Source organism: Musca domestica, unplaced genomic scaffold (assembly GCF_030504385.1).
Source record: "Musca domestica strain aabys unplaced genomic scaffold, Musca_domestica.polishedcontigs.V.1.1 84, whole genome shotgun sequence".
NCBI classification, from domain to species: domain Eukaryota; kingdom Metazoa; phylum Arthropoda; class Insecta; order Diptera; family Muscidae; genus Musca; species Musca domestica.
Genome location: NW_026712417.1, coordinates 676,693 through 690,371, shown reverse-complemented (window position 1 = coordinate 690,371; position 13,679 = coordinate 676,693). Strand labels below are relative to the sequence as shown.

The 13,679-nt window shown below is 33.8% G+C and overlaps 1 protein-coding gene across 1 annotated transcript; it reads right to left on the bottom strand.

The window, feature by feature from the left end:
- Positions 1-39: 39 nt before the first annotated feature.
- Positions 40-3,282, bottom strand: LOC101894890 (uncharacterized). Its single transcript, XM_005191310.4, has 2 exons — positions 3,165-3,282; positions 40-475 (listed from the first exon to the last, which is right to left on the bottom strand). Exons 1-2 carry the CDS (start codon positions 3,180-3,182, stop codon positions 299-301), a joined length of 195 nt encoding a protein of 64 aa, XP_005191367.1. The 5' UTR covers positions 3,183-3,282; the 3' UTR covers positions 40-298.
- Positions 3,283-13,679: the final 10,397 nt, after the last annotated feature.

Below are 13,679 nucleotides of genomic sequence, written 5' to 3'. Positions count from 1 at the left end.
CATTATTATTCCAATTGATTCAATAAAAAACATTCCATATTTTCGTTTAAAAATTATTTATTTGTCTATTTCTTAGCTATGATAATTATTAAAAAATAATATTTTGTACTTATAAATAAAAGAACAGAATACTTGGTACATTTCAAAGAGGCATTTAAATTTACAATATTATCTCATTAATTTAAATTTAAAGAAATGTCTTTATATATGTATGTGTAATTGTGTGTTGGTGGGTTGAGTTATATGTAGATGAAAAAATGACTATTGTTTTTCAATTGAGGTTGTATTTCTATTGTATTTAGCCGAGGAACAAAAGTTTCTTCAACAACTTGAACTTCAAGAAGAAGGATTGATCATCTGTGGGATTGACGGGTTCAGAGCCAGCAACAGCGCCACCATCGATACCCTGAGGTATGGCTTCTTCAACGGGTACAGCGCTGACGAATGCAATGCAGGCAATGCAAACAATGACGGCCTGGAAGGAAAAATGGATAGATGTAAGTTTTATGGAATCACAGCGGGCTTATATATTTGCTAGTATTAGAAAAAGTCAGCAGGGAGGGAATCAAATAAGTGTTTTGTTCTGTGCACGAAAATGGTATATAAATATAAATTTAAATATAAATTTAAATATAAATATAAATTTAAATATAAATATAAATATAAATATAAATATAAATATAAATATAAATATAAATATAAATATAAATATAAATATAAATATAAATATAAATATAAATATAAATATAAATATAAATATAAATATAAATATAAATATAAATATAAATATAAATATAAATATAAATATAAATATAAATATAAATATAAATATAAATATAAATATAAATATAAATATAAATATAAATATAAATATAAATATAAATATAAATATAAATATAAATATAAATATAAATATAAATATAAATATAAAAGTGGAAAAATAAATCTTTTTATGAAAAAGGCTCCTAAAGTTTGCGGGAAAATACAATAAAGGCGAGCTTATTCAGCAATCGACAAATAAATCCAAAAATACCAAAGGAAGGCCATCCATATTTTAAATCATTCTCTGTTAAGGAAATTGCGCATCCCAAAATTTAAAACATACAGGGTGATATAAAAAACGGCAACAAAGTCAAACACCATAATTGTTACATTATTTTAAATGCTATTGAATGAAATCAAAAAAATGTCGGAAATAGCATCAAGTTTTAGAATAAGTTCAGATTTGTTCGAATTGGTCACCGTTGGCACAAATTATGGCCTTCAAACGGCCAATGAAACCGTTACACGCTGTCGAATGTTGCTCTGCGGTATTTTGGCCCATTTCCGCCGAAGCGCTTGTTTGAGGTGATCGACACTTTGGTGTTTTCTAGTGCCAACCTTGCTTTCCAAAATACTCCGGACACAATAGTCCAACAGATTGGTATCCGGCGATTTTGGTTGCCATTGTGTCACCCAGCATATTTTCGCCATAATATTGGGCATTTATTCTGATCCCCACGGTCGATTAATACGAGCGGAGAGCGAGTTCTGGAGGCCAACCGAAGGTGCACATTTTCAGCTGACCTCTTTGGAAAGTAAACACGATCATTTCGTTTGTTTACAAACTCCTGGACAACGAATGTTTTTTAATCGGAGAAAATCAAATTCGGTAGTTTACCACTTTCGGCCAAGTGAAGCAACTCTTAGCTCTTTTGAGTTTATTTTCTTTCTGGCGCGGTGTAAGTTCTTGCACTTTTTTGAAATTTCAATGGCTTTAATCCGAGCTAATTTTTTAATATTTGCCGAATGGAATATTGCGATATGTTCAGCCCACGAGCCATTATTTCGGCCACTGCGACGCGGCTTTCGTTCAAGTCGCTTCTTTACTTTTTCGAACCATTTCTTCTGATGTTGGTGTCTTCTTCCGTCCACTTCCTTGACGTCGGCTTAGACTACCAGTATCACGGTAACGAGCGATGTTACGAGACACAATAGATATATTCACATTTAAATGCTGGAGTGCTCTAACGATAGCCATGAGATTGAATCATATTTAAAATAGAAATGTTTATGAAATCAAAACCTTATACTTTCTTCGTGTTTTCAATATTAAAGTTAATCTCAGATGAAGACATTAGTTCACGACAAAACAAAAAAAACTCTACCCTTGGGCGCCATATTGCAACTGATGGAAAAAAGTAAGATAGTATTCAGAGATATTTAAAGAACATGACTCTGATCGTAAAGAAATACGAAGGGATGATAAACAGGACTAGAATCCTTGAGTAAGTCTGACAAGAAGCAAATAAAAGAATTTGTAATTGCTGTATTTGTTTTAAACAATTGGTAGACGATATTGAAAGAGGGAGATACCAAAACTAAAGTTCTGAGGTGGTCAAACCGAGCGATATAAATGAGCTTCGGTTTGCTCATTCTGCTGATAGAAGAGAGCTTTTCAGTACACAGAAGAGATTTTCGGTACAACATATATTTCCACACAGGGAAGATCTTCTGCAAACAGAAGACTTTTTTGTCCACAGAAAAGGTCCCCGGTTCAGAGAAGATTTTTTCTACTAACGAATATTTTATTGTTTTCCTCAGATGGTATTGATTGATGTCTTTTATCCAAGGCATATGTTTTCTATTCACTTTTCAAAGGTGTTCACCTGATATTTAATCTCATTTTAGTTTTATAAGGAGTGATGTCTTTATAAATTAAATATGACTTCGATCACGTTGAGAATTTTGGCGTATTGGTTGTAACTTTATTGCAGGGCCGGGTGCAGAGTCGCACTTTTATGTTCTTCCAATTTTATTACTCAGTGATTGCATTTTTTTTTTTTTAATTTTTGTGATTGTGAATGTGGAGAAGATTTCTTGGCACTGCTTAACTGTCATATAATGTATTTTGGAAGGATATCAAGTTGACTCAAAAATGTTTTTTTGTCCTGTTTTTTTTTATACAAGATATTTGAAAAGAGATATTTCCGAGCCGATTTTTTTGCGAATTTTTAACAAATGTTTTAATATTGTGTTCGACAATGTTTTTTTTTATTTTCAATTAAATTTTTTTGTAATTTCACATTTACACCTTTAATAATTTGCTAACAATTTGATTCCTTTACAAACTTTTCAACACTTTGCAATAATTCTTTGCTTAATTTGTCTCCTCAACAACTTACCAAAACTAGGAATTTCATTTTGATATGTGTTATTTTTTTCAAATTTTTTTTCTTAAAAGAAAATAAAATATTATTTTGTAGTTCGTTTAGTTGAGATGTTTGAAATAAACTGACATTGATTTTGAGATATCAGCAGCATTTATAGCACCGTTTAAAGTTTTCAAATCAAATATTCAAACAAATATGTTGGGCTGCTGTTGTGTGTTATTGTTGTTGTATTATTTTGTGTGTGTGTTTTTTTTTGCCATACAAATCAAGCGTTTACCGCCAAAACGCCGACATGATGTTGACAAAAAAACGCTCACTAGCAGACGACCCCATATATTACTTGACTTCAGCCACAGCGAGCATGCATGTTAGTGGTAAAAGCACTAATATGTGTTGAAGCTAGTAGCTATTTAGCCATGTGAAGACTGAGAGAAAAAGCAAAAAATTGTCGAACAATTCCAAAATCACATAACCGTCTAGGTAATCCAGTTAACATGTACAATGCAATTTCATACAAATCTGTTGTAGGTATGAAAATCTTTGCTGAGTCTGTTGTTGCAAAAATTTTAGGCCGAAACATAAGCTGATACATCAAGGGGAGCATTTTGGATACCCTTGCCTTGAAAGATTAAAATTAGAGCATTTTATTTATTTAAGGAACTTAACCAGACTTACTTATCCATAAAATAAATTTTCCAAATTTTTCCGATGTTTCAGTCTCATAACAGCCGCATCCTCAGATTGTAGACAGCGAAAAAGTGGAGAGTAATATCAGCCTAATTAAATAAGACAATTTGAAGTACAGGGTCGAACCACCTAAAGCAAAACGGACTATGGGATGCTCAAGTGAAAAGACAGTAAGCTCGGCCGGGCCGAACTTTAAATACCCTCCGCCATTTGGAACGAATTTGAAAATTTCCCAAAAAAAAAACAAAAAAAAAAAAAAAAACAAAAAAAAAAAATAGTAAAATAAATAAATAAATAAAATTCGTTGAAAATTCTGTTAAAATTTTAAAAATACCGAATATTGCCGTTATATTGGGGTCTATACGAAAACGTGGACCTGCGCAGGCAACTTTTGTCATAAGCCAATATAATATTCAAATACGAAACTTGAAAATAACAATCCGGGGAATATTGTACCTAAAATCATCAAAATACCAAATATATGGGAGGTACCGTTACATGGGGGCTATACAAAGACCTGGACCTGCACAGATAATTTTCTGTCACAGTCTGTAGTACTTATTGGGAACTTCAAATACGAAATTTCAAGCAATGTTGGTGAATATTGTACCTAAAATCTAAAAAAAACCGAATATAGTGGGGTACAGATATATGGAGGGTATACGAAGACCTGGACCTGCATAGATAATTTTCTAGCATAGACTGTAGTTTCCATTGCGAACTCTAAATATGAAATTTGAAACAACTCCGGTGAATAATGTCGCTAAAATCATCAAAATACCAAATATTGGAAGGCACCGTTATATGGAGACTATACGAAGAAGTGGGCCTGCATACACAATTTTTTTGTCATAGGCTGTAGTACCCATTACGAATTCTACATAAGACATCTGAAACAACTCCGCGGAATAACGTCCCTAAAATAGTCAAAATATCGAATATCGGGCGTGCCGTTGTATGTGGGCAATACGATATCGTGGATATTTATCTTCCAGGATGTAAAATGCTATGAAAGAAAGTCTAGCATGGATTTTCAGACAATTCCATTGAAAAATGTAACTAAAATCATCAAAATACGGAATTAGGGAGGTACAGTTATGTGGACGATATCGTGGACCTATATAGGCAATACTCTTCCCGAGGTTAAAGTACTCAGAAGAAACTCCTTTTGAGGATTTTCAGACAATTTCGTCGAAAAAATTGGCTACAACCATCAAAATACCGAATATCGGGGGGTACCGTTATATGAGGGCAAACGACCGATTAGATATATCCAATGTTCGAACTTGACCTGCCTGCTGAGAAAATACTGATCTGTGTAAAATTTTAGCAACATCCGCAGAAATGGTTCGAAAAGTAAAGAAGCGACTTCATCGAAATCCGCGTGGCAGTGGCCGAAAAATGACTCGTGAGCTGAACACATCGCAATATTCGGGATAAAGCCATTGAAATTCAAAAAAGAGCAAGACCTTACACCGCAACAGAAAGAAAATAGACTCAAAAGAGCTGAAAAGTTTCTTCGCTTGGCCGAAAGTGGTGAACTGTCGAATTTGCTTTTCTCCGATGAGAAAACATTCGGTGTCCAGCAGTTTGTAAACAAACAAAATGATCGTGTTTACTTGCCAAAGTGGTCAGCTGAAAATGTGCACCTTGGGTTGGCCACCAGAACTCAAGCGCGCCATAACAGCCGATCGTTGCTCTCCCCTCGTATTAATCGACCATGGAATCAGAATAAATGCCGAATATTATTGCGAAAATATTCTGGGTGGCACAATGGCCACCAAAATTTACGGATACTAATCCGTTGGACTATTCTGAAGTATTTAGAAAGCAAGGTTGGCACTAAAAAATACCAAAGTGTCGATCACCTCAAGCAAGTGCTTGCCAAAATACCGCAGAGCCACATTCGGACAGCTTTTCATTGGTCATTTGAAGGCCATAACTCGTGCCAAAGATGACCAATTTGTAAAAGTCTAAATTTATTCTAAAAATGTATGATATTTCCGACTTTTTTGCTTTTATTCAATAAAAATAAAAAAAAAATATATAAAAAACCAGTAAAGAAAGTCTTAAAGTCGGGCGGGGCCGACTTTATGATACCCTACACCACTTTGCTAATTTAGTAGCATAACAAAAGTTTTTATGGGAGAACTCAATCATACACGCTATGATTATAATTATAGTTTAAAGTTCAGGGGCTAAATATGCCGAAGCATTCGTATCTAATAAATTCGGACTTATATTGCCCATTTGGTGCTTAATTAATTTGAAATCGGATAAAGATATATATATATATATATGGGAGCTACATCCAAATCGGAATCGATCTCGATCAAAATTTAGCAAATATATTTCTGAGCTGTATTTGATATATTTCCCTGAATATCGTTGTTACGGAGCGCATATTACGTCTGTGGGTAACAAATATGACAAATCGGATGAACACTATATATGGGAACTATAACTATATCTGTACCGATCTTCACCAAATTTGGCATACTACCTTCTAGACTAAATTCGGTCGTATGTGCCGAATTCCATCCCATTTGGACAAATATTAGACGTTTGGTGCACAATAAATGGTAAATCGGACGAACTTATATATGGGAGCTATATCCAAATCTGAACCGATCTCGATAAAATTTAGCAAAGGTATTTCTGAGCTGCATTTGATATATTTCCCCAAATATTGTTGTTACAGAGTGCATATTACGGCTGCGGAGGACAAAAATAACAAATCGGATGAACAATATATATGGGAGCTATAGCTATATCTGAACCGATTTCCATAAAATTTGGCATGCTTATTTTTAGGCCTAATTTGGTTGCATGTGCAAAATTCAATACTATTCGGGCTGATATTACACCGATTATCTCCAATTTCAATAGGGTTCGTCCTTGGGCCAACAAATGTTGTTTGGAAAATTTCATCTCAATCGGATAATAAATGCGACCTGCATTTTGTTCACAAAAATACATGGACAGATGGACGGACGGACGGACAGACGGACTGACATGCATAAATCAACTCAGAAAGTGATTCTATGCAGATCATCAAAAGGAACTATGGGTCTATCTCGTTTCCTTTTGCCTGTTACAAACAAATGCACAAAGACATAATAGCCTGACCACCTTGTGGTGTAGCGTATAAAAAATCAACTTATTGTAATATAATCTGTTAATGTTTAGAAAATATTCTTAAAAATCTGCATTTGTGTCTCTATTGTTGTTTGAAAAAACATTCTTAAAACATTTACTTTGGTAATTTTATGGGTGTTTAAAACACATTCTTACAAATACACTTTTGCTTTAGTTAAAAGCCATCCATCATTTTTGCTGTCTATGTGGTTATTTAATTCTTCTTTATAATCTTCTAAAACTATTTTTTTTTTTTTCAAATAAATGTTTTACACATCATCTCTATGTAAACATGTTATTGCCTACATTAATCTCATATTAGCCCGTAATTGTGCTTTCAGCCCTTGATGTTCATCAAATGATTGTGACGCTTGTGTCTTAAGTCTTTTGTTTATCATCTCAACTTGATTTGGGTTGAATTATTGTCATTGGGTTTTAAACACTTCTGTAACGAAACCTGTTTATGCAGAAATTAATTAGTACAAATGGAATGGTAATTGGTAGTGACATTCAAAAATTTAAATGTGCAAATTTTTTTGAAATTATATATTCTGAAAAAACCCCAAATTGTCTTAGCTTCTTCTTCTGGTGGCTGTTTATTGGATAATAATTTCATGTCAAAGGTGAGAATACATAGAAGGTTTTTTTTTTGACTGGAGCAAAGGAGCGAAATTAAACTGAGTCAACCTATACTCCCTTGTTCTTTTTGTGGAGATGCTATCCGATGACGATTTATTCTCGCCCTAACTTTGACAAAATTTGGCAATTTGTTTTATGCAATTTTGATTGAGATCCGGCGTCAGCACAAATTGACTGCAACTCATGTAGCAGATTCGTAATCCAATGGAAGAAATGTGAAATTTCATTTTTGTTGGGTATTGGTATGGTTGCATTCGACCTTCAGAATTTGACTTCATGACTACCATATTTCATAATTTTATACGTATATTACAAACGCTTTATGTCTTTGAATTCTAAGCGTTTCTTGATATATAAATCGATTTTACTCAATATAAAGATCTGTATTGAGTCCAAATCATGTGGTTTAATTTTTATACCCTCTACCATTCTATGGAGGATATATTAGCTTCGTCATTCCGTTTGTAACTCTTCGAAACACACAAAGTATATATATTCTGGATCAGCGTAAAAATCTTAGGCTATTTAGCGATGTCCGTTTGTCTGTGTGTGTGTGTGTGTCTGTCCGTCAGTCTGTTTTAATCGCGCTACCTTTGGAACGAATTGAGGTAGTATTCTTAAATTTTACATACATATGTATTTATACCCTACACCACAAGGTGGTCAGGGTATTATGTCTTTGTGCATTTGTTTGTAACATGGAGAAGGAAGCGAGATAGACCAATAGTTACTTTTGAGGATCTCCATAGAATCACTTTCTGAGTTGATTTATGCATGTCAGTCCGTCTATCCGTCCGTCCGTCTGTCCATGTATTCTTGTGAACAAAATGCAGGTCGCATTTATTATCCGATTGAGATGAAATTTTCCAAACAAAATTTGTTTGGCCCAAGGACGAACCCTATTGAAATTGGAGATAATCTTTCAAAAATTAGATATAGCTCCCATATACATCTTCGTCCGATTTGTCTTTTATTGTGCACCAAACGTGTAATATCAGCCCGAATAGTATGGAATTTTGCACATACAACCAAATTAGGCCTGAAAATAAGTATGCCAAATTTGATCGAAATCGGTTCAGATATAGCTATAGCTTCCATATATATTGTTCATCCGATTTGTTATTTTTGTCCTCCGCAGCCGTAATATGCACTCTGTAACAACAATATCTGGGGAAATATATCAAATGCAGCTCAGAAATACCTTTGCTAAATTTTATCGAGATCGGTTCAGATTTGGATATAGCTCCTATATATAACTTCGTCTGATTTACCATTTATTGTGCACCAAACGTCTAATATTTGTCCAAATGGGATGGAATTTGGCACATACGACCGAATTTAGTCTAGAAGGTAGTATGCCAAATTTGGTGAAGATCGGTTCAGATATAGTTATAGCTCCCATATATATTGTTCATCCGATTTTAGCTCAGAAATATCTTTGCCAAATTTTATGGAGATCGGTTCCGATTTGGATATAGCTCCCATATATATTTTTATCCGATTTTAAATTAATTTCGCACCAAATGGGCAATACATATATATATATATATATATATATATATATATATATATATATATATATATATATATATATATATATATATATATATATATGTATTGCCCATTTGGTGCGAAATTAATTTAAAATCGGATAAAATTTTAACATTTTGTAAAAAATATCACATATCTCATACAAAGTGAAGGAAGCAGTCGATATTGTCCAAACCTGGCAAGTCGCAATATTTATATCGTATTTATTTAGGTCCTAAATTTAGGATACGAAATGGTCAATATTGGCCCATTCCCTTCTATAGAAGGTCAACAATTTGAATAATCATAACAGAAGTCAAAATATATTTAAATAATCGAACATTGGCTGAGGGTATACCTCTGACGGCAAAACCGACTGATACTTTTTAACTTGTTTTGAAACACAGATTGGACTTTCCATCGATACGACCTATGGCAATTCGATATGTTTACATAGTTTAAATATTTCGTATTGTTTTGTTTTTGCCTTTTTTCGGGTTGTCCATCCGTCCTCGTTCATCTATCCTCATATTTGTATTTATTATTCACCCAATGTTGTTGATTCTTAATATTCAGTAAATAAAACAAATCATGGTTTTATTTGTTTGTTAACTTAGAATAGACGTTATTTTGTACACATTATTTTTTAAGAACTTCAAAAAAAAAAAAAAAACTAAATTTATTGTTTGCCCTGAAACGTGTTGATGTTTTTTGATGTTGAGCCCCTCGAAGGTGCTAAAAAATTTCACAACGCTTAGTTCTATGCGGTTTTTATTGAACATGATTAGCACTTGACCAGGCAATAATTCTAGCCATTCATGTACATGGATGACTGGCAATGTGTGTATGCTCGAAGATCACTTTTTGGGCTGGGGCTTGACTTGCGATTTTTTTTGAGATAAAATTTTGTTTGCAAAAAATAAACTCGCAAGTATTGAAGATTAAATGGGCGATGAAGAGGCTTGTTCTGCATGATTGACTAAACGACTGACAGGCAGGCGGTCTCAAACATAAATAGATGGCTTGATCTTGAAAATGTTTACAAAAGCTGCAGTGAAAAGAGTTCCGTATGGAAACAATTTTAATGGATTATGCAGATAATTGGCATTAATATTTTAAGTATTTAATAAAAAAGAGCATTCAAAATGAACAATTAAATCAAATATTGAAAAGAGGAAAATGTGCATTTTATACTAACTAGAAAGTACATGAAAGTTAATACAAAAGAGCTGAACTTTGAATACCCTCCATCATTTGGAACGAATTTGGAAATTTTCAAAAAAAAATCCGTTAAAAATTATGTTAAAATCTTAAAAATACCGAATATACCCTCCATCATTTGGAACGAATTTGGAAATTTTCAAAAAAAAAAAACGTTGAGAATTCTATTAAAATCTTGAAAATACCGAATATGGCCGTTATATTGAGGTCTATATGAAGACGTGGGACTTGCATAGGCAACTGTTGTCATATGCTATCACAATATTCAAATTTGGAAATTTCAAATAATTTCGGTGAATTTTGTACCTAAAATCGTCAAAATACCGAATAAAGGAAGGTACAGATATATGGAGCATATACGAAGACCTGGACCAGCATAGACAATTTTCTATGCATAGGTTGTAGTACCTATTAGGAACTTCAAATACGACATTTCAAATAATTTCAGTGAATGTAGTACCTAAAATTGTCCAAATGCCTAATATCGGGGTACCGAACTTGACCTGCATGCAGACAAAAAAAAACCGATCTGTGCGAAATTTTAGCTTCCTATCTTTATTAATTTTGACTCTAGCGTGATTTCAACAGACGGACAGGGCTAAATCGTCATAGAAGCAGGGTCTATAATTATTATTTTGATGAGTTACAAAGGGAATGACGAACTTAATATTCCATCCATACTATGTATGGTGGAGGGTACACAAAACATTAAAGTTAATATAAGACTATTGCGAACTCTCCTCCTATAATACCATTTTCAAATCGATCTCTATATATCAACCCCACCACACAAAAAGTGAACCAAATAACAATTTTTAGATTTCCAGCTCTATTTCTAAAATAAATACCAAATTTAGAACTATTTAGTACTTTTCGTATTTTTAGTACGTATTTCCAAATCCCTCACCACGTATCGACCAAAACGTAACCAAAAGGTTATATAAATTTGGACTTCCACCTCAATCCCTTACCCAAACATCAAATTTAGTACGTTTTAGTACATAACCGGTACGTAGATCCAAAACCACCTCCATATCTCACACACCAATTCTGGACCATATGGACAATAAATTTTATACCATTTACTACCTCTTGTACACTTTTAGTACTTATTTCCACAAATAATTCCAAATTTAAGAACTTCAGCTCTATAGGTTTACAAAAATTCGAAATTTCAAAAGGTTCCTACATAACCCAATTCTACACTCCAGCAGTAATTTTTATTCCAAATTTTTGGATTACAGCCCTAACGGCTGCCCCAATTCTACACTTCAACAGTAATCCGAATTTCAGAATAATCACACAAATATAAATTGTACCAAATTTGGTACACATAGGTACGAAACACATAAGTATTTTCACAACTGCTTACATACCGCAATCCTACACTCAATATTTCCAAAACCACCTCCATACCTTAATAACACAATCCCACAGAAATCTTATTTTCAAATTTCATAATTCTAGCCCAATCGGTACCATTTCGTCATCGAAAAATCCAATAGAAATCTGATTTACCAATTTCAGGATTCCCTCCCTATTGGTTCACCCAAATCCTAATTGTTCCAGATTTAGTACTATTAGGTACACGTAAGTACGAATTTCCAAAGCTTCCAACATAGCCCAATCCAACACTTTCATGTAAGCGCAATTCTAAATTTCGGTATTTCATGCCTATCGGTTTGCCTATGTACAAATTGTACCAAATTTGGTACCATTTAATACACATAAGTGCAAAATTCCAAAATCGCCTACATACCTTAGTCCTACAATACAATATTAATCTTATTTCTAAATTTCAAGATACCAGATCTATTGGTTTTCCCAAAATTTAAATTGTACCAAAATTAGTACTATTGAGTACGCATAAGTACGAATTTCCAAAACTACCTATATTTCTAAGTCCTAGTATGCCATAGTAATCTTGTTTCAGAATTCCAGCTTTATCGGCTCAACCAAATCGCAATTGTACCAAATTTAGTACCATTTTGTACTTTTCGTGCATATAAGTACAAATTGAGAAAACTTCCTCCATATCCCAATCATACACTCCGTAATTATTGTTAATTTCAAATTTCAGTATTTCAGTTCCATCCGTTATTCCAAAGTTAGGTTGTACTAAATTTAGTACCGTTTAGTACTTTTCGTATTTATGAGTAAACACTTCCAAAACTCCTCCTTCTTACATCGACTCTATTCCTTTAACTTGATTCCCATTCGAAATTTCAGGTTTTTAGCTCTAACCGTTGACATGATACGAAATGGTACCAAATGTAGTATATTTCAGCACTTTTTGTACACTTATTGTGCGAATTTCCAAAAACAATTTTTGGTACATCTATCATACTTTCCATCAATGACCCTTATTTCAAATTTAAGAGTTCAGCTCTAGCTCAGCTGTTTGTTCGAACACAAAGTGTACCATATTTAGTACCCTTTCATACTTTTCGTACCATTCAAGTACGTTTTTCCAAAAACCGTGAATTTTTCAAAAAGTTTCCAAAAGCCATGTCAAACCTGTTAAATGCCTTCTATCCATTGGAGATCTATTCAATGTCTTCCATACATGGAAAACTTGTTGGAGGTCCAAGCACGAATTGTTAAAAGTGTTCATCCATAGTTGAACGAACATTCATAGTTGGGATGATACCTAAAGAAGGTTTGAAGCTGAGGGACCATAGAAGGCCTTTTTGTAGATCTTCTATCTACGATCAACAGGGTGAGATAAAAAACTGCAACAAAGTCAAACGCCATAATTTTTTCATTTTTATTAAATTTTATTGAATGAAAGCAAAAAAGGTCGGAAATAGCATCAAATTTTAGAATTAGTTTAGATTTCTTCGAATTGGTCACCTTTGGTACGATTTATGGCCTTCAAACGGCCAATGAAACCGTCACACGCTGCCCGAATGACGCTCTGCGGTATTTTGGCCTATTCCCTGCGAAGCGCGAAAGTGATCGACACTTTGGTATTTTTTAGTGCCAACTTTGCTTCCAAAATATTTCAGACACAATAGTCCAACGGATTGGTATCCGGAGATTTTGGTGGCCATTGTGCTTTGGAAATGAAGCGAGGAATCTCATTTTGTAACCATTCTTGGGTGGCGCGTGCTGAGCGCGATGGTGCTGAGTCCTGTTGGAATGTCCAAGATCTGCGGCCAAAATATTTGCGTGCCCAAGGCTTTAATACACCCTCCAGAATATTTTCGCGATAATATTCGGCATTTATTCTGATGCCACGGTCGATTAATACGAGCGAAGAGCGCCCTGTTGTGGTTGGCCTGATGGGCAACCGAAGGTGCACATTTTCAG